The 23815-nt window shown below is 47.4% G+C and overlaps 1 protein-coding gene and 1 long non-coding RNA gene across 3 annotated transcripts in view; one reads left to right on the forward strand and one right to left on the reverse strand.

Moving 5' to 3' along the window:
* The window catches only part of GLRA1 (glycine receptor alpha 1), a 37693-nt gene that overhangs the window by 8288 nt on the left and 5590 nt on the right, over positions 1-23815 (reverse strand). For both annotated transcript variants that reach the window (XM_040573648.1, XM_040573647.1), the window contains exons 2-4: positions 11524-11654; positions 8724-8791; positions 15-238 (exon numbers count right to left, since the gene is read on the reverse strand). In XM_040573648.1, coding sequence (XP_040429582.1) covers positions 15-238; positions 8724-8791; positions 11524-11654 — 423 coding nt within the window. The remainder of the gene's footprint in view (positions 1-14; positions 239-8723; positions 8792-11523; positions 11655-23815) is intronic.
* LOC121077966 lies at positions 4730-6508 on the forward strand. The gene is made up of 3 exons (XR_005824392.1): positions 4730-4826; positions 6182-6262; positions 6357-6508. It is a non-coding gene; the product is annotated as an uncharacterized LOC121077966 (long non-coding RNA).

A 23815-nucleotide genomic window follows, 5' to 3' on the forward strand; every position in this document is an offset into this window, starting at 1 on the left:
GTCAGTCACCTCACCTGATGCTGTAGAGGACGTTTCCATTTCTGGAGATCCTCAGCAGCTTGTTGTCTGTGGTAATCTCATGGAAGTGGGCTCCTTTCTCATTAGCAAAGAACAAGTCAGGCTTCCAGATGGAGTCCAGCATGGAGGGGTCCAGGTCCAGAGAATCATCAGGGTATTCATTGTATGCCAGCCGTGGGTCATTCCATTGCTGTCGCAAGAAGATGTTCACCCGGTAATCCTGCATGGTGTAAGCAGGGAGCAAAGAAACACAGTCAGTGCTCAGGGCAGGTTGAAAGTGCTGAGAAATGGTGGGCATGTGCTAAAATTGCTCTCAAAACCAAAGAGCTAAACCTATGTTCCCAAATTATGGCAAGCCTTCTGACATTATTTCTCAAGGAGCTGTTGTTATTTTTAGCCCTGTAGCTTACAGCTATCTCACAGCGTGTGCAGTTGTCTATCTTTGCATCCTTCCATCACAGCAATCTTCAGCTGTGTGTGAAGTGTCAAGACCTCTAGTCCAGACCCCGGGGCTGGAGAAGCAACGCTCAGTTGCAGATGTCATAAGGGCTGGTATCAGCAAGACAGCTGTGGCAGAGAATTGAGGGGAAAGGGACATGGAAGCCAGCTTCCTTTCAGTGTTGAACCATCCCATTTTCTGACTATTTGTGGTTCCTTCAGACTTGAAAAAAAAAAAAGGTACAGTGACAAAGGCAGTCCACGGAAGGGAGACCTGTGTGTGCACTAATGTAAGGGTAACTCAGCTGAACTGATGGGACCAGATGCCCTTAATGAGAGTATGAACACGGAAGGGATGCGCATAGAGTCTCCTCTTCTAACCATAAGCAGGTGTTCTGTTTTCCCCTCTCCAAAGTTAAAATGTCATAAATGCTACAGATTTTGTAGGCTAGACATCTTTAATTGTAGGTAGCCCCCCAGCACCACACTAAGTGATATCTGCTTCATAACCTTCTGTCTTACAGCTCCCCTGAGCTCTCCTGGACAAGACTGGCTGCTGAGGTCTAGCCCAAACGTCCCGGATGCTCTCCTGAACAATTAAAGATAGTTTCTTCTCTCCCAGGGTGATCTGCATGCCTCTTTTCTGCCGAATTTCACATAGGAAAGTTAGCCAGCAAATCTAAATGGGGAGAGGACCTGGCAGCTATCAGGAGAGGGATAAAAGCTCCACGTCCATAAATTAATCGACATTTCTAAGTATAGATGCAAGCTGTGTCTAAAAAGCAGCAGATAATAAACCAATTCCACTGCCCTGGCCCAAGTTAATAGTTACTATCATGATTAAGGGTTTCTCTGGTGCCTTTCTAATACTGATGTACTTTGAAGACTTTTATTAAGTGACAGGTAATGGAGGGACTCTGATGTGCTTGCCAGTAACTAATACCTCCTGCAGGCACTAGGACCTTTTTTCAGTGAGACAATACTTGGATCCTCTGAAGGGCTCCCCCAGACTCCACCAACAGATCTGTTCTTTCCATCTGGAGAACACAAGGCTCTGGAGTGGAAGGGTTCATTTAGAGGACAGTCTGACTCTGCTGCCTCAAGTGCTCACTTGACTAGGAACCTACAGCCTCTTGTTCGGAGGACATGACTCTTTCATGGTCCGGTCACACTGGAGGGTTGGGAGAGGATTGTGTCTTGGATGCTTCATGGTTTTGGTCAGGGAAGTTCATAGCTTATGTTCTACAATTTTATTTTATTTTATTTTATTTTATTTTATTTTATTTTATTTTATTTTATTTTATTTTATTTTATTTTATTTTTTCAGGCGACTTAGTGCCATCTGCATCCTTGGAGCAGAGAAGCTGCTAATGACATTCGTGATTATGACAACAGCAAATGGACCAAGGACTTGACGCTAAAATGAGCAGACTTCTGAACATGAATAAGAGTTGCAACACTCTCTCCTTCTGCTGATATTCCAGATGTCACCTTCATGAGTCCTAGTGGGTCCCTCTGACTTAATTGTTCATCTCCGTCCCCTCCAGATAATGTGTTTGCAGAAAATGTAAATAGCTTCAGACAGCTAGGATAGAGGGTCTTAGTGCAATCATGCAAACCTGACAGAGGAAAACAACCCTGAATTTCCACTTCCTATTGGCACACAGCAGCTCCTGGAACAACTCATATACTTTCAGTTCTCCCTCGTCTGTGTGTAAAGATCTGCAGTCATTGCAGTCAGGGGAAATCAGTGTCACTGACCTAATAGGTAGAAAGCAAAAGGTTGTTTTGCTTATTCAGCTACAAATAAGCTGGATGCTAGCAGGTCAGCTCTAGATGGGGGCTTATGTCATGTATAACACAAATTAAACTCATGTTTGGAAGAAACTTCAGGGGTAGCTGCCCAGAAGTGTTCTCAGCCTGATGGAGTGTTGGAAGGTGGGGAATGGAGCCAATCTCTCTACAATGGTCTGTGATACCGCAGGCAAGCTTTGCTGCAGGAGGAAATTCACTCATTTTATTCCTCATACTGCATGTGTTTGTGTAGAAGCACTTCAAATGCGCCTCATTGCATGCAGCACCTCATGGAGCAGACTGAAAGACCTCACTAGCACACAGTCCCTCTGATTCTAGCATGCCATCCCTTAGCTTATCACCGGCAGGCTTGGTTTTATCCCTTTCCCCTCTCAACTCTAGTTTAAAGCCCTATCTATCAGCCCTGCCAACGCCTGAGCAAAAATCCTTTTCCCCCTCTGAGAGAGGTGCATCCCATCTGGTGCCAGCAGGCCCGGTGTCTTGTAGACCTTCCCGTGATCAACAAACCCAAAGTTCTTCCGGTCGCACCAGTCTCGAAGCCATGTGTTAATAAGACGAGTCTGCTTGTCAGCATTGATCCCCCCTGTCAGAAGGACAGAGACAAACACAACCTGTACCCCTAGTCGTTTAACTAGTCTCCCCAAAGCCCTAAAGTCCCTTTTAATCACTCTCGGACTTCTCCTTGCTACTTCATCATTACCAGCCTGAAAAACTAGTAGCGGGTAGTAGTCGGTGGGCTGTACCAGGTGGGTGACTTTCCTGGCAATGTCTCTCCCCTGAGCCCCGGGGAGGCAGCAGACTTCCCTGTGGGTGGGTCCAGACAGCATATCAGGCCCTCTGTCCCTTTCAGAAGGCAGTCCCCCATGACGATAACCCTTCTTTCTGTCATGACAAAAGATGTAGCGATGCTGGGGGTAGATTGCCTTGCCATAGGCACCCCTTCCAACTGGGATGGGCTTTTGTCTACATCGCTGTTTTGACTGTCGTGTTCTAGAGCCTCATGCCTGTTATGTAAGGGCAGATGGGAAGGGGAGGTGGGCAGGGACAGGGCTTGCCTACCACCCTGAGCAGCAACCTGTTTCCATTCTACCCCTAGGCCTAGGTCCCCTCCTACTGCCTGGCAGGATGGGGGCACTTTTGTCCTCTGTGTAGCAGAAGAAACTTGTGCTGTAGCAGGCTAGTGAGGACACTGCCTCCTCACGCCATGGCTGAGGCACCAAGGCCTGCTCGCCGCGCTCCCCAGGGGCTGTGATTGCCCAGCCGGGACGGGGGCGCTGCTGGTTCTGCCCATGCCTCCTCAGCTGCCCTCACGAGGGCCGCCGGGCCATGGTGGCTCTCTCGCCTGCTTCGAGGAGCCACCACAAGGCCTGGAGAGCATGTCTGTGGACATGGCATAGCCAAAAGTATGGACTGCAGATTTCTGGACTAGCTAAAGGATCCTGTGTATTGAAAACTTTGTGCCTAGGTACTGCAGTCAAGCTGAGAGGCAATGAGTTGGATAACACTCATTTGTAGGCTACCTGGAGTCTTATAGTGTTTCTTCTGGATACAGTTGTATGAGATCTTACTTAGCATCACCAAGAAGTCCACGGTTAGTGCTATGTGATGGACAGAACAGAGCAATTCTGATGTGAACACTCAAGGAAAAAAGAAAAAAAAAAGTACTGGGTCTGCTAACTCAGCAAAAATAAATAAATAAATAAAAATCTTTCTCCATTTCCTTCTTATCGCTTGAGATCCTCATTTGTGTGCTGATCACATCCAGGCATTGATTATCTCATGCAGCCTGCTCCTCTGGCTGGCTGGGGAGCAGCAAGCACCAAGCCCGTGTTATGGCATTCAGGAGCTTTGCAATTTGGCACAAAGACCTTTTGCTCCCAAGGGGGAAATGATGCAGGGCAGGAAGAAAATAATTGAAGTGATCAAAGTGTTCAATTTGATAATGCTGAAATGAAATTCTGCGTAGTGGCCTCACGAGGAGCCAAGGAAGGCCTCACGAGGCCTCACGAGGCCTCACAAGGCCTCACGAGGAGCCACTCTCTCCCAAGACACAGCGGCCTTGGCACCCGATGAGCAGTGTGGTGATGAAAGCAGTGGCAGGCTGGGGTAGGACTGTGAAGAAAGTGGAGAGAGGCTGCCAGGAAACCCAAAAGGCTTCAATCCCTGCCTCAGCAGTTCCCTAAGAGCTGCCTCCACAATGTACAGGGGGTGAAAGCCTTCACATTTTGCTGATGGAAGAAAGAAAGCAGAAAGTGGCCTCCCTCAGGTGGGGATCCCACCTGGGTGGCAGAGCGCAAGGGCCTGTATTCACACTGAGTTCATTCTCTAGAAAGAGATCAAACAAAGGTTTTTACTTTTAATTCCTGGCTTGGGCACAGGTTATCACCCCACAGGGTAACTCTGCCACCAACTGATTACAGACACATGCAGGAGCAACACTTGTTAGGGTTAATAAGGGACCTGTAACCTCACCTCAGCTGTAGCCAGTCTGCCTATTTGAGGCCTGGCACGCAGGCTTCTCTTGGCCTGGGGAGGAAGCATACTGCTTGAGGAAGGTAGGTGTCTGGGGTCCTTTGTTGCAGGCTTTGGGTGCTGGTATTCATATCTTCTGCTGATCTTGGGGTAAGTGGGCCCTGTATTAAATGCACGACCTGTATACTGCATCAGTTACGTCTGCTACTTGCTGTGCTGTGGCTTGTGAGGCTGGAGTGAATTGCTCAGTCTGTTTTGCAGGAATGGTTTGTTATCTGATTGGAAAACTCTTGTACAGATGTCTATAAGCAAGTATTTTGTATTTGGACAGTTGCAGGCTCTAGCTTCTCCTCTCCTTAGGAGGTGCTGGGAGAGCAAATGTGGCTGTGCTGCAGCTGTCGGGAAGGTTACATTTGGTTTGCTTTTTTCAGCTGGGATGACAATGGCACGGAATCAGCGGGGATAAATTTGCACATATCCCTGTGTCTGGGGGAGCCTGTACTAGTAGCTTTGTAGTTCTCTATCTTAGACTTGTTTGCTGCTTGTGAGCCCTTTAAAAATACGGGATTGGGACAGGTCACCTTGAGCGCTGAGTCAAGTTCCTGGCAACTTTAGGTGATGATATTCAAGAATATTCCTCCTTTGCTGTATACAAAATGCTCCCAGCTGCCTAAGCCAGTTAGATATCAATAAACAAAACTGAGCTTCTACAGGAAGAGAGATCAAGGGCATCGCTTTATTCCGAGAGTTTTGTTATAGCAGGGAGTTTGTTAGATGAAGTGCTCAGATAATCCTAGCATTGTCTCACGCTAGGAGATTCAGTTTATTCACTGAAGAACAGGACTGCGTTCCCTAGGTGCTTGATCTCTATTTCACTTCGAATGAAGTATTTGTAGCTTTGCTATAGTTTCCTACTCTGATAAGGCTGGGGGGAGAGTGTGTGTTTGTTTTCTTTTTTAAAGAGCAAAGCAGGGATTTAACAGCTTGTGAGTTTTCTGTTTAACTCTTTAATAAAAGTAAGCCAGTAGAGCGGATGCATCATGTTTGTCATCTGGACTCCTCTGCTGTTGGATGCGCTCTTGTAGTAATGTTTTGGGACAGAAGGAGGCTGTCTGAACCTGTCTGGCTGGTAGTGTCTCCTCTTGAGGCACTTGTTGGGTTCACAAGGATGTTCCCAACTGTGTGTTCCCTTGTCCTTAGAGTTAACTACAAGCAAGGTTGATGAGTGTACTATACGAACCACAATCTAATATAAATGTCCCATTAATTATGGGCACCACTAAAGGCTTTTATGATGGGTCTCCAGCTCTGCAGGATGCTGAAAGGAGTTGACTTTCCTCACCTTAATTCATCCCTGCTTTAGGGAATTCAGTTTGGAGGATCACTGTCTCTTTTATTTTTATTTGATGTGTTTATTTTTTGCCCCTCTCCCTGCCAGAGTTTTCAGGCCTCCGCTGCTTGCCTTGCTCCTTCTGAACTTTTTGTGGCAGAGATGCTAGCTTTCTGCCTGCTCTGTGAGGTCTGTGCCTTCTCTCAGCACTAACTCTCCCTCTTTTCTGAGGTCTGTAGACCTCAGTGACTGTATCAAATATTTGTTTCATTCTCTTTTCCAGTATTTTATACTCTTCCTGCCATGATACCTCAAGCTGTAAGTGAACCTTCACCTCCAGTCTCTCCAGTCCTCTGCATGGTGACCTCATGATTTATGCTGATTTGTGAGATGCAGTCAACGTAAACTCAAATGTCAGTGGTGTCTTCTGTACAAACTAACAGTCCCATTGCAGTTATATTTTTAAAAACTTTTCTAATTGCACTCTTAGTGTCCATAAAAATCTGTTCTCTCTCTTCCTTTGGCTGCTAGTGAAATAGTTACCAACTGCAGGATTCTGCAGTACTCCAGGACCTGAATGTGGTCAGGCTTTGGGTGCCTAATGGCTGTGATTTACACCACAGTGTTGTTCTCTCTCGTGGCCGGTGAAGCAGCTGGTGGAGCATTATGGTAATCAGTCCTGTGTGTCAGTGATGGACTATGGCCTTCTTGGCCATGTGGTGAAAGGCTGAATCACCTCTGCTGCACTCAAACCTTTCTCCCTCAACATAATTAGATCACTTGTTCCAATTGAAAGTAGTCAGGTCGTAGTGTCAAAATCCCTCCACAACAGGACTTTCTTTCCTTCCCAGAAACTGTTGGGGAGCTGACACTGCCTGTTTGACCTGCTGCAAAGAGAGCCTGGCTTCTCTGCAGAGTAAATCCCAAATTAGCCTGTCCCACAGACTGCTCTTGCTTACTGGGTTCTCCTTTTTAAATGCTTCAGTATCTGTGTTGCCTGTGTCTTTGTCAGCATTTACAAGCAGAAACGCAGTCCCCAAAGAAGCACGTTATATTAGGTTGTGTGCAATGCTGTGTCAGCCTGACATCTGGAGTAGCTTGTCAGAGCTGGCTAGGGTATTTCTAGACAAAGCAATGTGCCTAGAGGGTGTTCTTGGGTTCCCATGGGAATTTATTCTTTTTAAATGAAAGATAGAATATGTAATGGGGGGCATCTGGAGAGGATAGCAAGTCCCTGCAGCATGTCTTGGAGGTGAACTACATTTCTAGCTCTTGTGCTAGTCTATGCTAATTTTATGGAGCATTCTGCTTACTGGGATCCTGTGGCGTGTTCTTACGATGCGTCTTGTGGTATAGGGCATATTTTGAAAAACATGTCACTGTGTAACGTGCGCTGTATGTTGCATAGGGATCCCTTGTGGGCCTGCCCCTCTCTTTTGCAGGCTGTGGATCTTCTCTGCTGAATTTTTGTAGGATTGCCTGTAACACCATAGGAGGTGTCCAATAAAACAGTACATTAGGAACAGATGTGTATTTCAGTTCTAGCTCTCTCTTTTACACTATATACAAATGAATCCATGAATGCACTTCTCATCTATAAACTCAGACAAATTCTGCAATCCAACTATGAAATATATTTTTGTGCTTGGACAGAGTTGCAGCTATTTTCTACTACTGGAACTGAATAACCTCCACCCCAAGCACTTCCAGAAGCAAGGTATGAGGAGTAGTGTTAGAAGGGGCTTATAACCGTAGGTATATGGCTGCTGATCTCCTCTGACAGCGGTGTGCATGACAAGTAACTCATTGAAGTCGCTGGGTGCAACCCATACATCAAGTCTATGACATCGTGGCTGAATGCACAAAACACCTGAAGCTGGAATCTTGTAACCTTCATTCACTATCTTTCTAGAAAAAGAATTACCAGAGTAATTCAACACCATATTTCTGGATTATCCTTAATTAGCATGGAGGTAAAGCACTGCACCTCCAGAGCTTTCCTTTGCTGTTCACTGATCATGTCACAACCAATCTTTAATAGGTTTTAGACAGAGCAATTATCTCCTGCTCTCCTGATTCTCTCCTCCTAGTGCCCTGCCAATTAGATCCAGCCTTTAGCCATGTTCACTAATTTTGTCTGAAGTAGGCCTTAACTTGCAAATATTGATTTTTTTTTTTTTTGTTAGGTAATGATTTTTTTTAACATCTTCCAGAAAACCCATTTCTGATCTTTGGGAACATGAAATCTGGTGCAGACTGGATTTGAATTCAGCTGGCTTCCCTTCACTTAAGAGGTTTCAATCAATGCTTATCTAAATGCACTTAATACAAAGCAGCTGCAAATGTCTCTGAGCTTGGAGCCTTTGTCAAGTCTTTAGGAAAAAGTTCATTTGTTCCCTTTTGTGACCTTTAAACTTTGCCTTTACAGCATTTTCATAGAATTGCAGATGGATAGAGGCTGTGTGATCTTAGGTTACATGCAGTGAGAGTCTTGTGTGTTGGCCATGAACTTACTCAAACCCAAGGTAAACTCAGGAACACGCAAATCCTTTCCTCTGGTCACACTAAGGCAGAGGCGGCTGCTGCATTTGCTGGGGGTGCAATGAGGCTGAGCCAGTAGCTGAACAGCTGTGCTGTGATTTTTACTTACCATAGTTGTTTCTGCAATCGAACCGAAGCTGTTGATGAAAATGTTGCAGCTGACATTCACTGGTGGGCCTGCATGACAAATACAGATTGGAACAGTACTTCGTGTGTTCATAAGCCAAAATGTTTCCATTCTGCAATATTAAAACCTGTTGTGACAACAGCATAGCTGAGGGCTGAGGATGGGAATGAGGTCTGGATGACCCAGCTTAGTCTAGCCTTGGGTCTGATGCCAGCTTGATGTCAGGCAGTACTCTTGCTTCACTTCTGTTCCCCTGCTTGGCTGAATGTTTATATACCACTTCTGTAAACTGTTTCTATAAAAAAGAATAGATCACAGCCAGGAAGGGTAGCTTTTTAGATATCTCCACATTGCTGTATAGGTGCCAAACTCACCTTGAACATGATGGCAATGGAAAGGGCCAGGAGAGAGATGAGAGACAAAGGGGGCTCCTACCCTGGGGGCTCCCAAGGGAGCTGCTACTGGCGTTGCCCAGCATGGGGTGGAAAAGGGCTCAGAGAGCAGAGAACACCTCAGGAACCAAGGTCGCCCTTTAACTTTGGGGGAATTAATCTCACATCATCCCTGAGACATCCTTCTGGGAAGAAGTAGATCTCTGGAAACAGCAAGTGTGGATTTTTAGATAATTCCTCCATGCTTATGGGGACCAGGATAGTGTCTGCATTTCAATTGCTGCCTGATGGCTCAGCCTTGCTCAGGGAGCGATGCTTGCCTGTTGAGGCCACATCTGCAGTCTGGCAGCTGCCTTGAGATGAAATACTGGGGGGGGGGAGCTTTAATGAGAAGCTTGTGCCTGCAATCAGTGCAGTCTTCCTCCTGTGTTGGAAATTAATGGGATGTTTGGAGCTTGGTTTGCTCCTATCAGCTTCCCTTCCCTCCTCTCCTGCTTTGGACTCTTCTGAAACTTTTTGCCTGTCCTCTGTGGGAGTAAGGCTGCAGTCATGTTACAGCAGTGCTTTCCATGGCCCAGGATTTTCTTGGTACGGATCCCAGGCAATTTGAGCAGGTTTCTGTCTGACCAGCTTCCAGACAGCCCCTTGCCAGCTCAGCAGCAGCTCACAGACTGTTCAGTCTGCACAGCCCCTTTTCCAGATGGGTAAGCGCAAGCATGGGCTACCAGCTACAAAATGGTGCCTTTTTGTTCCCCTCCCCTCTTATCCCACAGGCTTGTGGCTGGCAGGCCCAGTGTTAACAAATCCGTGTAACAGAGATCTGAGCTCATCAGCCCTTGTGCTGCAGTCTATCCAGCAGCTGTAAGTGCACATTTGATCAGGGTTTAGCAGTGGGTTTATGCTATCCATAATCCTCGGGAGGAAGAGGATGCTTCTCTGGATTCTGTGGACCACGTGGGTAGTCTACGTACATGTGGCTTCCCCTCCCAAGGGACACAGAAGAAAAACCCTGCACTAACATCCTGGGTGACAGCATGAGCTCGTGCCTCTGGCGTGCATGGAAGATTTTGGCCCTGCTCATCCTGCCCCTGTGCTGGTGTGCTGAGCGAAGCTGAGTCTGGGCTCAGCGCAGTGCACCCTCGGGACAGCCCAGCTTACCCTGAGGGTGGAAAAGCTGCAGCCCTCTTTCTGTTAATCTCCCCTTCCCCCCCAAATCAATCTGATAGGGGTCTTTGGTATTATTTTCATTTAGATCTAAGCCATTAAAATGCCCCCTATGAGTTAGTGCCAGTTAATTCCAATGACTTGCTTTGAGAACTACAACCCCAAGCTCTGTAACGCACCTCCTGTACCTCCCATATAAATTGGAGCCTGATTTACGTGTGGGAGGCTAAGCCAGCAAAACTGCCCTGTGGGGAAGGTGTAGTTCATTGAAACAAAACTGAAATTAAATTATCTTGAATAAAATTACAATAGAGCTGCCTTCAGCAAGAAGATAATGTACACATTTCATTAAATATTTAAGTTTAATTTCTTTGTGTGTGCGCATAATTTAGCAGTAGGACAGTTTACAGGGTATTTTTAACTCTTTGTGATCCGGATGAAAAGGCAGTGTTTTGTGTTGCCTAGTTGATTATTAGGGCATGAGCATCCCCCCCAGCTTTGGGTTTAAGAGCCCAGCGCAGGGCTCGTTGCAGGAAGCTGGATGGCAGGTGCTGTCACCATGATTAATGGTTCCTGGGAGTCCTGTGTTAGCCTTGCCAGGGGCTCTGCGAGGGAGGAGGGGGATTCACTGGTAAGAAACAAAGGAAATGAATGAAATGAGCGTTGAAGAAGGCTGCACAGTGGCTGAAAGGGGCCTGAAACTGTTGTGATGGAGTGGTGCTGAGCCCCAGCCTGGGAGACCCCTGCTGAGGGGACAGGGCTGGGTTGGCTGGAGCTGCCCCTGGCATCCTGCTGAATTCCTTCCCGAGCTGCTGGGAGAGCTTCCTCTGGGCTTCAGTGGGCGCAAGGAGGGAGCGTTACCCACTGCCAGAGGGTGCTGTGGGCAGCGACGTAAGGGAAAATCCAAGTTTTCCTCCTAACCTGCAAGAGGTTCAGCTCCTGCCAGTCCAATCAGTGACCAGCAGGGATCCCCGACCCCTCGCTGTGTCGATGTCAAAGTGCTGGCTGCATGCGAAGTTGGTACAAGGTTGTTTCCATTCTGAATGGAAATGAGATGTCTTTCCAGACATCTACAGGGCATCCGTGTGCCAAATCTCATTATCATACATATTTCATATGAAAACAAGGATTGTTTGTATTCCTTGTACAATTAGGGAGGTATTCATGCAGTCTTCAGTCATAAAAGGAAACAGCCTCAAAAACAGTGTTTCTTTTTTTTTGCATACCTTTGAAATTTGGCCTGATCCTGGCGTCGTATCCTGAAGTCCTCCCCATCAGCTTATCCAAGAAATCAGAAGGAGACATGGGTTTGGGGGCAGATCGTGCTGCTGCTTCAGCTTCTTTGGAGGCTGCCAGGCTGTGTGAGTAGAAAAAGAAGAGATTTTAATGCATATCCCATGCTGGGGAGAGTTTGGGGTCCAGAAACAGAGCAATCAACATCTCATTCCCACTGTGAGGCAGGATGGGTACTCATGTGGATTCCTAATGAGGCTGGTCTCTGCTAATTTGTTTGCCCAGCCCAAACATCTCTGAATGCAGAATCCCAGCTGCCACCAAAGTGGAAGAGAAATGATGAGTGGAGGAAATCCTTTTGTGAGTTTAGGTACAGCTCCTTGGCATGCCACTAAATTACAAATGTGAACTCTGGCGCTGGGTTCTGCAGGAAAAATACACTCTGAGATTAGCCTTGGAGAGCAATTACTGCTTAATTACACCGCAAATAGCAAGGAGCATATTTGTTACCCAGCCTAATCTACCAAAAGGCAGGTGGGATCAGAGCAATTTGGAATTTGAAGCTTAAATGAATGTCATGTGAAGCCATAGCTGCTGTGGAGCATTTGGGACTGTAGGGGATGGATGTGTGCTTGCTCCCTGCTCGCTGGTCAGACCAGCGCTTGCTGCTGGTACCTGCAATGCAGGGGGCTGAGCTCGATACAGCAACACGGACTCTGGACTGCGAGGTGTCTTGAGTGTGATCCTGAAATGGGACTCGTGTTGGGCTGAGATGAAAGGAAACAAAATCTTTTGAGAACCTATATGGCCTGTGGGGCAGAAAAAGTGAAGCTACTGACTGATCTGCAAAAGACAAATCTTCTCCTTCAGCAGCCTGACTAAGGTTGGCAACGTGCCTTCTGAGTCCATGGGAGTCTGCAGGATCTGCAGGGCAGTGACTTTGGCTTAGGAAGCCTCTGATGGTGCTATCTGTGCAGGAACAAGTGACCCCTGCTACCAGGTGCTTGTTCCCAGTTTTGCAGGAAGCTTTGACTTTCAGGACAGGAGCAGACACCGTTCAGTTCCTGCCCTGTGGTTATGTGGTTTCTATGCAAACAGATTCTCATCCCCGGCTGAAACTGCGGTATAAAATTGCCTAGATTAGCAAGCAAACAAATAATAATTAAAAAAAACCAAAAAACTAACCAACCACCACCGACGACAACTTGCCAGGTACTGAAGACAAGAGCAGTCTCTGCTTGTGGGTTCAGAAGCCTGATGTTGGCTGGAGCCTCCAGGCAGTATTGCAATGCAAATACGTAATAAGGCAAAGCCCTCAGGAGGAGGTGGGGTTCGTTGCTTCGCCCTTTGCAAAGCTCTTGACTTTAGAAGTACAAGGGCTGTGTGGGAACTGCAAGGAACTGCTGTGGCTGAGCATCTGAGAGGCTTAAGCATGTTTACAAGAGGCACAAAGTGTTTGGCTGCCTGTGCAGTCACAAATGATGCTATGCAGTCTTCTTACAGCACAAGAACAACATTTTGAGAAATTTTGAATTTTCTCATTGACGCGGAAGACTCTGCAGAAGTTAAACCCTGTGTCTTTCAGAAGTGACACAGCATTGACACGAGATCCATCAGGAAGAATTTGGGTATAGTTACCATGCACAACATTAATGTGACTCAGCTCTCAGATCTATTGATACAGAACAAGTTTGAGCTGAGACTCTGGAGACAAACATTATCTGCACAAGGCCTTGACAAGAGTGTTTTGAACCGCTGAATTCTCCAGGGACTTCAAAAGCAGGTGGGGTTGAAAAGGTCTTGGGTGCCATAATTTCTAAGTCAGGAGTCAGTGACAACGCATGTTGCATTGACTCTCCTCTCTGGTGTTAGCAGGTCACAGCTTGCCAAGCCTTGGTTTTCAGCCCTGCAAACTCACAACTGCAGGCTGGCTTCAAGCTGCAACTCTATTAGGGTGCTGCGCTTGTTAGCTTATTTTTTACAGCAAAAAAAAATCTTTAATTTCTGCAACAGAGGGGAGATAAATTCCAGGTAATTTCCAGTGAGAACATAAAGCTAGGATTTCATTTACCCTTTGTATCTTCACAGTCTGCTCCCAGCCTGAACCTTATCAGAACCAGCTGATGCACGCTCATGCTGACAAAATGTGGGTCTAGCTTTTACTATAGCCACTTGGCACTTCTTGTCTCATCCTACCCCTGCTCTAAGAAGGGGTAAATAGGGTTGTGGAGTGGGTGAGTTATTTGCTTGTTTATTTATTGAAGGAAAACAATATGGTGCAATTGACTTGCAAACTCAGAATAGGAAAGCTGGGAGTGGGAGGGCAATCAATATTGGGCTCCAACGCTGCATTCCAATAGAGTGTCTGCATGGCAATGAATCCAGAGAAAAGATTTCAATTAAGCAGCAAATGACTTGGTAACGAAAGACTCCTGCCACTTCAGCAGCAAGATGCCAGATAGTGCAATACGCTGATTTCTTCTCATTAACTGTCGACTGGAGGAAGTGTATGGGAGTGGAAGAGTGGGGGGTGGGAAGGAGATGGAGGCAATACAAATCTAATAAGCTTTAAGTGCAAAAAGATAATTAAAAACTACAATTCCCCTGGCATTCCCTTTAAAAATGAGGTAGAAGGGCACAGATATGGTCTTCAGCTTTCCTGTAAGTGCTGTAGGAGAGCCCATGCTGAATGTGTTGGCGCTACTTCCAAAGAGCGACTCTGCTGGTGTTTTCTGGATGCCATTTTCTGTTTGTCTGCTTTGAAGTTGCAGGTAGAATAAATTTCACAGGCTCACTTCCTACATGGAAGTATACAGCTAGTAAAAATGATGTCTGTGAGCGTCTGGGGGAGGAACACCCTCTTACAGCCCCGCTGCTTTTTGCAGCTTCGTGCCCACCCTCCCGAGCAGCTTCTGTTGAGCACCTTTGGGATTATGCTGAAACTGCCGAGGATGGTTTCATGCCTCCTGGTGTGTGTTTTAGGAGCTCTGGTGACTTCTGTCTGTTGTACCTGGGTGGCTTAGGAATGATTAAGCCCTGACTTTCCTCCTGGTTACTACATATTTTTCTAAAACTAGCTTGTAACAACTTCCCCCCGAGACTTGGCAAGAAAGTTGGGGATGAGGAAACAGCAAAACCTTTCCAGCAACAGGCTCTGTGGGCAGCAGGCAGGTATGTCTATTTTCTAGGTCAGAATAATAATATAAAGCATCCCTGGGGACAGCAGGGAGGCTGGTCCACCCTGCCATGCTTTGGAGGGATGGGCTGTGTCTAACACAGCACTGAGATGTTCGCTCTGGGTGTGACAACCAAGCTTTGCCTTAACAGCCCAGCTCAGCACCCAAACAGCTACCAACTTCTGTTCTCATCCAGGATCATCTCATCTTGGCCAGTGCACTGTGTGCTCCCTTGGGAGCTTTCTGGGGTTTTCTCCCTGTTATTTTATACAGGAGCACCCTTGAAAGTCCCCCAGGACTGCTCATCTCCTGGCCCAGCAGAGACAAGGAGGGGGAAGTCACCAAGTGAGTTGAAAAATACTGATGATAAGAGAACTGTAACTTTAGAGTGAGTTGTTGTGTTCAGGGAGAAAACTTATTCTCTGAATAAATAGAGGCAAAACATATAACAAAAACACAGAGGATGTAGTTTGCATTGGCACAGGAGTGTTGCCTGAGCTGAGAGCGTCCTGGTGCATTTTAATAGCAGCCAGACAGCGGATTATGTTATTTACACTGGTGCAATCCCTGGTGGATCTGGCTGAGAAAGTGCCATCATGCAATCATCACTGTAACAACAACGGGAAGGATTGCATCAAAGGACTGAACTAGCATGATCTTCTGTGGTATTAACGCTGGTGTGTGAGCAGACACCAGCCAGCCCCCGGGAGCTCTGGCCCACCAGCAGGCATGTGAATGTGAGAGCAGGTGGAGATGAAGAGCCCAGCTGCTCAGGCCACTGAAAAATTACATTCCTTAAAATGGAGAAGCCAAGCTTTGCAGGACACCTGGTACGGGTTTCCCCCAGCCTATGCAAGTGCTGTTTTGCTTTGTGTCTCGTTGTTTTGTTTCAGCCAGCCAGATGAGATATAAACAGGTATTTGGTTTAGGAGGTGAACCCTCTGCTGTCTGGGCACACCAGCTTGCTCAGTTCCCAGCTCCCAGTTGGTCGTTTCCTTCTTTCCACACAACCTTTGTATGGCCTTCGAGAAATATTATTTTTTCTTTTTTTTGGCTGTGCCCATGGCTGCTCATTTAATTAACTCCAACATCACAAACTGCCCTGTTCTGGTCGAATGCTGATACTGAGAGCTATTTTTTTTCCTCTGCAAAGAGGAGAGACCAAGGAATTTAATTAGCACTGGGCCTCTATTCCCCTGTCAAATAATTTAATTGTTAATCTTTAGTTCTGAGAGGGGAAAAATGAATGTCTGGCCGCAAAAGCACATTGTGAAATGAGTGTTTGCAGAGGAAAAATATCTCTGAAAAGCATGGAAGGACCAGGTGCCTGTGAAGGGAAGCTGGTGTGATGTCAGTGGCTCAAGAGACTGGCACTGGGTTTATTCCTCTGGTTGGGCTCTCTGCGGGCTGATGAAATGGAAGATACCTGATCTATCCACATAAAGCAAGCCAGGAAGCTTGGCTGTCATGTGTTGACAGTAATGTTCAGGGTAGCTGGCTCATGCATTTGTCCTTCAGATGTGCTGTTTTCTGTGAACAGGTATTAAAGGGGGAATATCAGACCAGGTCTTTGGGGCAGGCTCAGGTGACCAGTACAACTGTTTGCCACATTGTCTTCGAAGCTAGGCCTGCGTCGAACGGTGTGGGGTCCTGGGGACGTGGGGAGGACAAATTCCATTGTTTCTATGCCCTGGGCTTGTCCCTGGCCTCGGCCCTTCAGGGCACAGCACAGCTCTCATGGAGGCTACTTGTGCTTCTAGTTACTGCAGCTGGGTTTAGGTCTGGATGCCACCGACCTCGCTTAGTGCAGCTGAATTTCAGTCCGGAATATCCACTTCACAATACGAGCGTTATGGGAAACCCCCCTTCCACGGATGGAGGGGTTTGGGACGCAGCAGAAGGAAATTGCTGCCTGAGCTCGATAGCTCACACACAGCACCACCAGCGGTGCAGCTGCGTAACTTAGGGGCCGGAGCTGGCCTTTGACTTGCTCACCTGGATGTGCACGGAGGTTGGCACTGTTTGGGCCTGCGGTACTGGCACCCTGCAAGCTTCCTCCCAGGCGGGAGGCTGGAGAACACCTCAGTTTGTCCCTGGGTGTGTTTGGTTTGATCCTGAGCACTGGGATGGGAACGTTTGGTTTTCCTCCCCGCTCTTCTGAGGACGAGGGGAGCTTATTCACACTGAGCATGAGGCTGTCCCCAGCCCGGTCATCAGAGAAGAAAAAGAGAAGTGGGATAGGGAGACTGCACCAGCCAAGCTGTGCAGCCAGGAGGGGGAACGAGGCACCTGTCTGCTGAGGAGCCATGTGCTGTCTGTGTTGGTTTTCCTTTTTTTTTTTTTGGCTGCTTCACATGTGAGCAGTGGCTCCCATCTGTAAGCCAAGGTAGCTGAGTTTGGCTAGCTGAGCTCCTGGTGGAAACTGTTCTCTCCTGGCTCTAATTGCAGGAGCAGTAACTGCTCTGCAGGGTAATTTCCCTCTGTGCTTGAATTGCTGCTGCACCACGGCAGACGAAGCTGGCTGTGAGACGCAAGAGCAGGCTGCACCCCACTACCCCAGGGGGCAAAGGTGTGTGTGCGGGGGAAGTACATTGCTGATGGTTTGGATGCATTTAGCCTTTAGAAGAAAATTTGGGCAGTCCTGCACCTGCCTGCTGAGCCCTGGAACTGCTAGGTGCTCGGATGGAGCGCTGCGGGGAGGCCAGCAACCTCCCCGCCTGCAGCACGGGCCAGGGATTCGGGACTTTTATTGACTCTAGCAGGCTCTGACAGGAGCCACGGTCGCAAAGAGAACATTGGCCGTTTGGGCAGAGGGAAGCACCATGTTGTCCACGATTAACTAGCAGAGCTGCGGTACCCATGGCAACTCTCCCGCGGGAAGGGGCTGTGTGGGAACGCGCCGAGGCCAGACGTGAGCGTGGCCACCAGTGCTCCCAGTCCCGCTCCCTGCTCTGTTCTCCTGGCTCCCCCCCAGTCCCCCCCCCCCCCCCAGCAGAGACTGGAGCCCAGCATGGCCCAGCCCCTGTTCAGCCTGACTCCGGGGCTGCCTGTCTCCATCTTGTCCTCAGCAGCCACGGAGAGGACAGACAGACGGACAGACAGATGAGAGCTTTCCCTGCAGGGAGGGACAGGGAGAGTCCCAAACCCCGCAGCGAGCCTGCTGCTCCTGACTGCACGTCAGCATGTTATCTGGAGGGGAATGCTGCCAGGCGCTGGCCTGGGGATGCTTGGCAGAGACTGCAGGCAGACTTATTTTTAAAAAAATAATTAGATCTACTATCAAAATGAATAGCACAATCAATATTGATATACAATTCAATTAAAAAGGATGAAACGTATTTTCTGCGTGTTTTTCTCTGTCACGTTGTCCCTGAATTCCTCGCCTGCAGCAGCATAAGTGGCCAGGAGGGACAGAGAGGAGGTGCGGGGGGAGAAGGGAGCCCTGGTGCCGTGTTTCCGGCCTGGTCTGGTGCAGAGCAGAAGGAGCTCTGAGTGGTATGGGTGTGCTTGTTGCACGCTGCGTGCTCATGCTCAGCTGCAGGAGGTTACACCATGCAGCGTGGATGTGGGGCGGATTACAGGCATGAATTCGTGAAGTTAATTTTTGTGATGGGTTTTTGGGGGGAGGAATTACAACTTAGGTTTTGGCTTAGGGTTTTTGGTTGTGCTGTTGCTCATCTGAGAGCTTGAGCAGTAGAGCATGGAGTAGAGCTGGACCTTGGGAAAGGATAGGGAGATAGTTGTGTACAGCAAGGCTGGTGAGATGTGGAATTGAAGAACATTTGAGGAAGGAGTTTTCACCCTGAGGAAGAACTGGACAGCAAGCTATGCAGTGATCTACTCAGTTATTCTTATTGTGTTTTATTACTATTACTCACAGCGGGTAGGAAGGTAAAAGGAGGCTTGTAAATACTGCTGTCTCTGGCCTGGGTGGTTGTTCAGTTGCTGTGAGCTGCTTAAACCAATTCTAGCTCTTGCACCACAAGTAACTGCATTGCAGTAGCCACAGGATGTAATCAGTTAAAGTTTTGAGAGCATTTGGGGATCCTTTGGGTTAAAGGTCCTGCACACCTTTTTCCAGCCTCAGGGACCAGCAGTACAGCAGGAGAGGAGCTGGGAGGCACTTTTCCACAGCCCCTGGGGAATTAATCCTCTGCGACCATTCCCAGCCCAGGGAAGCTGCCACAACTTTGCTGGAGTGAGAAAGTCTTTTCAGACTGCAGCATTCAGATGTCTCCATTTTCCACTGCTATGTTCCTGCAGCCCATGGCTCCTACCCCATATGGCAAAACATCCTGTCTGGAGCTATAAAGCATCCCAATTACACTGATTAACTCTATGGAAAGACACCAGCACTCGGAACAATTGCTGACTCTGCCTGGACAGAGCAATACGGAAATAATAAATGACTGAGCAAAAGGCTAGGGGGCAGAAGAAATCTGCACTGTGTGTAGCTGGGAGGGGAGGAGCCCAAGGAGACCAAGAAATTGCAGGAGAACAATGTGTGGGTGCGTGCACAATCCCTCCTCTTCCCAGGACCGTTGTTCAAACTGTTCCCACTGCCAGGCATCCCTTCTGTCCTCGCTGTGCCTCTTGCAGTGCCACTGCCACCGCTCTCCCTGCCGCCTCCAGATATGCCCCAGGGAGCTGGAGGGAAGGCTTCTTCCGGCTTTTGATTTCTTTGGGTGTGTTACAGATAAAGCTTTCAGTGCCTGATATTCTGAGCTAAGCCCATTTGCTTCTTTATACTACTTGATGGAGGCGCTTTTTGTCTCCACCCCGAGAAGCGTGTTAAATTCAGAGTTTTGAAGCCAGAATTCTTCCTGGTGACATTCTCGACTAAACCTTCCTCCAGAAGAGGCTACAGCTCTTGCAGCACAAGTAGTGACTTTCTAGAGGTTTATAATCCGAAACCACTGAGACAGGTTAGAAACCATAGCTCATGAACAGTGAAGAATTGCAAGTCAATGCTCAGATTTTAACCATTTGTGAAATAAATCCAGCAAATGCCAGCATTGGATCTTGCGTTTCCATATACTGAAGGGTTTAAAAAAAGACAATTCTATTTTCATAGAAAAACAAATGAAAAAAGACCTTGTGAAGACAAAAGCATGTGTCTAGCTTTCTGCATGCTGAATATTCCCTTTAAAGCCAAGGGGACTAGGCAGATGTTTAAAGTTATGCATAAACCACCTTCCTGAGTACAGTAAATAAAGGGGAAAAATGTCTTTACAAGACAAGGTTTCACATTTTAGGTAATAATATTTTCTTCGTTGACGCATTCCTGATTTAGTGTTTGCATGGAGAGCTGTGGTGGGAACCTCTATTGACGTCAGAAGGTTTTAGATCACAGACCAGACAAGTGTCAGAGTTACGAGAAATCGCGGGTGCTCTTCTATCTATAGCTCTGCAGTCACACCAGCAGTCGCGTTTTCATCAGTTCAAATAGTTTGCCACGGCAGCTTTTTAAAAATTAGTTTTAGTTTAAGGATTTATGCTGCTTGTTAAGAGTGAGTAAGGATATTGCAAGTGCTTTATTCTTTTTTTGATGAATCAGGTGGTTTGAATAGAATTCTTTTAGAATGGATTTAACATCCAGCGCTGAGTGGTGGTGGCTTTTATCTTCTGAAACTGTGCTATGGATCCTTTGCAAAGGGAATCTGAGCTAGCACACAACCTACCTAGAAAGTCGTGGGCCCCGTTGTAAAGCTGGGGTTCTCTGACATGCATATTCTGTATTGTGTGCGATGAGTGGTAAAAGAACTTCTGTTGTTTTCTGATAGAATTGTTGTTGTTGTGTCCAACAGCATTGCAGGCAAAGTGCGGTTTAATTGGCGTAGGTCTGGGTAGACAAACATGAGGCAAATGCCCTGCCTCACAAAGGCAGCAGGAGGTGAGTGTTCCCCATGTGCTGCCTTTGATTTCTGGTGTTATTTATCTGCTTATTCATGAACTATAAAGAGACGTAACTTTTGGGACAAATGGCCAAGCTCTGGCACCCCTGCTGAGGGCAGCTCTTCTCCTCCCTGCCTGGCTGCCCTCTGACTTTCATCTCCTCAGCTCCCTGACAAAAACCCCGTGTTTTCAGTCCTGGCAGTGCTGCAGGGCCCATGCTGATGTGGGAGAGCAAGTCGGGTCTGACAGGGCTCGTGTTTTGCCAGCCACACCGACAGCAGGTGACTTCTGAGCCCCCAGCCTTGTGTCAGGGTGCGATGGAAGGGGCTGGGAGCAGGAGGATGCTTGTGATTCTCAGGTGCACAGGGCAGCAGGAGGGGTGGGATGCTCACATTTAGGTTTGTGGATTAGATCTGCGGAGCTCTGGTGCAAGAAAATGATCTCTGTGTGTGTGAGGGGGGATATTTTGTGAACAGTAGCCCTGCTCAACAGCACTTCCAGCAGGTAAAAGCAGTGGGAGTGACCAGAGAGACAAGATAGTAAAGATAACATGTGAAAAGTCACTTTCTTGTCCACAGGCTGTCTTTGCAGTTGTTAGGAGATAAGATAAGGCTGCCTCACCCAGGAATTCAGAGCATCTTCCTTCCTGCTCCCACCTGCAGTAATGCCTGTGTTGCACAGCTCCTGCTGTAACAAGGGACCCTACCCATCCTGCGTAGGGGTTCTTGGCACCAATGAGGATGCTTGCAGCTAAGGATTTGTTAAAGAGTGCTGATGATGGCTGACCCTTACGTGGTTTTGGGTTTATACCTCCTCTGTAAGTGAAGAGAGGAGGTGCCTGTGCTCCCTGGGGCTCTGCACAAAGCATCTTTTTACTCACACCATCCAAAATGGAAGAACAAACCAAAATCCAAAGGAAAATGGGTAAAGGTGAGAAGTGATAGATTTTGTTGGATTTCCTGCACGGTTCCTGGCTCACTGCATTTTGCCATTGACAGACGCAATAGCGATCCGATCCACCACTGATCACAGCTGCTGTCTGTTGATTCATGTGCTTATTTGCTCCGATCCCACCTGGGCTGGGGGTCAGGATCCGCAGCCTGGGCTGGGGTCGGAGGGGCAGGAATTGCTCTGGGGGTAGGTGTGGGGGGAGCTGCACACGGCAGCTTTCATCTGCTGGCAGCGCGTGCGATGATTGATGGCACTGCAAGCCCCGCTGCTCCGTGCATGCGGCACTCCTCATCCTGGCAGCCTCTTGGCAGGCTTTCCCCCTTTTTAACCCACCCCACAATGAGCCGCTGATAAAAACAACAGAGTTCCCTGGCTCTCTGCTAAGGCATTTCTTTTTTTCTCTTAATTTTCTTTTTTTCCCCCACTAGCGGGCTGTGAGCCACAGTGGCAAGATGAAGAGGGAGAAATCAAAAGGAAAGCAGGTGCAAAAGTATGCTGGTTTTGTTTCCTCCCCTCCCTCTCAAAATCCAAATTTCATGAGGGTTTGGTAAATTAAGATTTCTCCTGTTTTTCTCAGCTGGCACTTAAATCCAGCAGAGATGTATTTACAGGATGCCAACTGTGTCTATGTACCAGCCAGATGTGTTGCAGTCCCCAGATCAGCAGCTTACCATGGTGCATTATATGGATGAAATAATTGTCTGCGTAATGGGGTGTGCTCAGCGCGTGTAAATGATGCGCACATCTGTCTCCATCTATTTTTGTTCCCTGCAAGCCTTCTCTAGGCTTTGGCCCTACAGAGGGGCTCAAAAGCCACACTTCTTTTGCTGGTTTTCTGAGCGTTGGTTTCCTGAAGGGTCAGCAGAGATTCAGCAGCACCTCGGAGGTGTGTACCCGATCTGTGACACCACCGGGATCGAAGGATGCCGACCTCTGGGACCAGATCAGCCAGAGCAAACCGGCAGCTTTCCAAGAGGTTAAGGGGACTCTGTTATTTTGCACCAAGCAGTGAGCATGGCTGAGAGATACCATTGTAAACCTTCTTCCCTCGAGGGAAATGTTCTCTGTTGTCTGGCTTGTAAATACAAATGTAAATTGTTTGGGGTAATCTGGGGGAAGAGAGGGGGAAAGAGAAGTGATTTTTTTTTTTCCTCCTTTAAGAAGAACTGACCTGCTGAGTTAGCAATACTTTATTAAGTTGAGTGAAATGCAAAAGTTGCTGTTTTCTGGGCTGTGCAAGTGTCTAGAAGGCAGCAGCCAGACAGCCTGGTGATGAGGTGTCTGCTCATGGCTGCTACTGGTCCCTCCAGTGCCTCGTGTCGGAGCAGCAGGAAGAATTCCTGCCTCTCTCGCTGCTTTCTTTGTGCTCCATTTATCCCAAGACCCTGGTGTTAGGAGCTTCCCCCCTCTCTGCAAACTGAAGTTATCAAAAGTATTTCAACTGATTTTTTTTGTTAGAGCTGGTGAATCAAGCCATGATGGGGAGGATTTGCTGGAATTATTTTTTTGTAGTTTATGACAAAACGTGATAAGCCATTTTTCTTGAAAGGTGCAGGATGCAGAAGTGTAACCACACAATAAGAATAGAAATCATTCCACCTTTGCTGATGGGCAAAGGTCAATAGAAAGCATGCAAGGTAACAATAGCCAATCAAAAGGGTAATTTACTGGAATTAGTGAGAGCCTGATTTAATGTGCCACAACAGTGAGAGCAGATACAGACAAAATAAGCTGATATAGGGCCTTCTGATTTCTGTTGTCTTAGTACTAGTCACTTTGGCATTCTCAGGGAAGCTCTAGAGTTGCAGAAAATGAGTGAGTGGAACTCCATGAATAGATTTAGATGATCTGACATATCTAGATGTTGTGCTTTTGATTTAGATGTTGTGATTTTAAAGCAGGATTTGTTTCTCAAAACCCTTGTCTTCCATCAGTAACTACATAGCAATAATATTCATTAGGTGGTCAGACATCTTGTTCCTAATACTGAAATTTGGAGAGCCCTTTTCACCTGCATGCTAGGATGAAATGAGAACAGACTTCTCTGCTGGTTTTCCATCACAGATGAATGATCATTGGTCGCCACTGGGATAATGAAGTAATTTAATTCTGGACATTGATTAACATCCTCATTCAGATACTGGGATCATTTTCTACCCAGATCATCTCATGGGGATGTGTTGGCTTATGAAATTTATGTCACCAAGGGAAGTGTTTCTCTAAGAACAGGAGAATTGCAGTGTGCTGCTGCTTACAAGTGCTT

The sequence above is a fragment of the Cygnus olor genome, chromosome 14 (assembly GCF_009769625.2).
Source record: "Cygnus olor isolate bCygOlo1 chromosome 14, bCygOlo1.pri.v2, whole genome shotgun sequence".
NCBI classification, from domain to species: Eukaryota; Metazoa; Chordata; class Aves; order Anseriformes; family Anatidae; genus Cygnus; species Cygnus olor.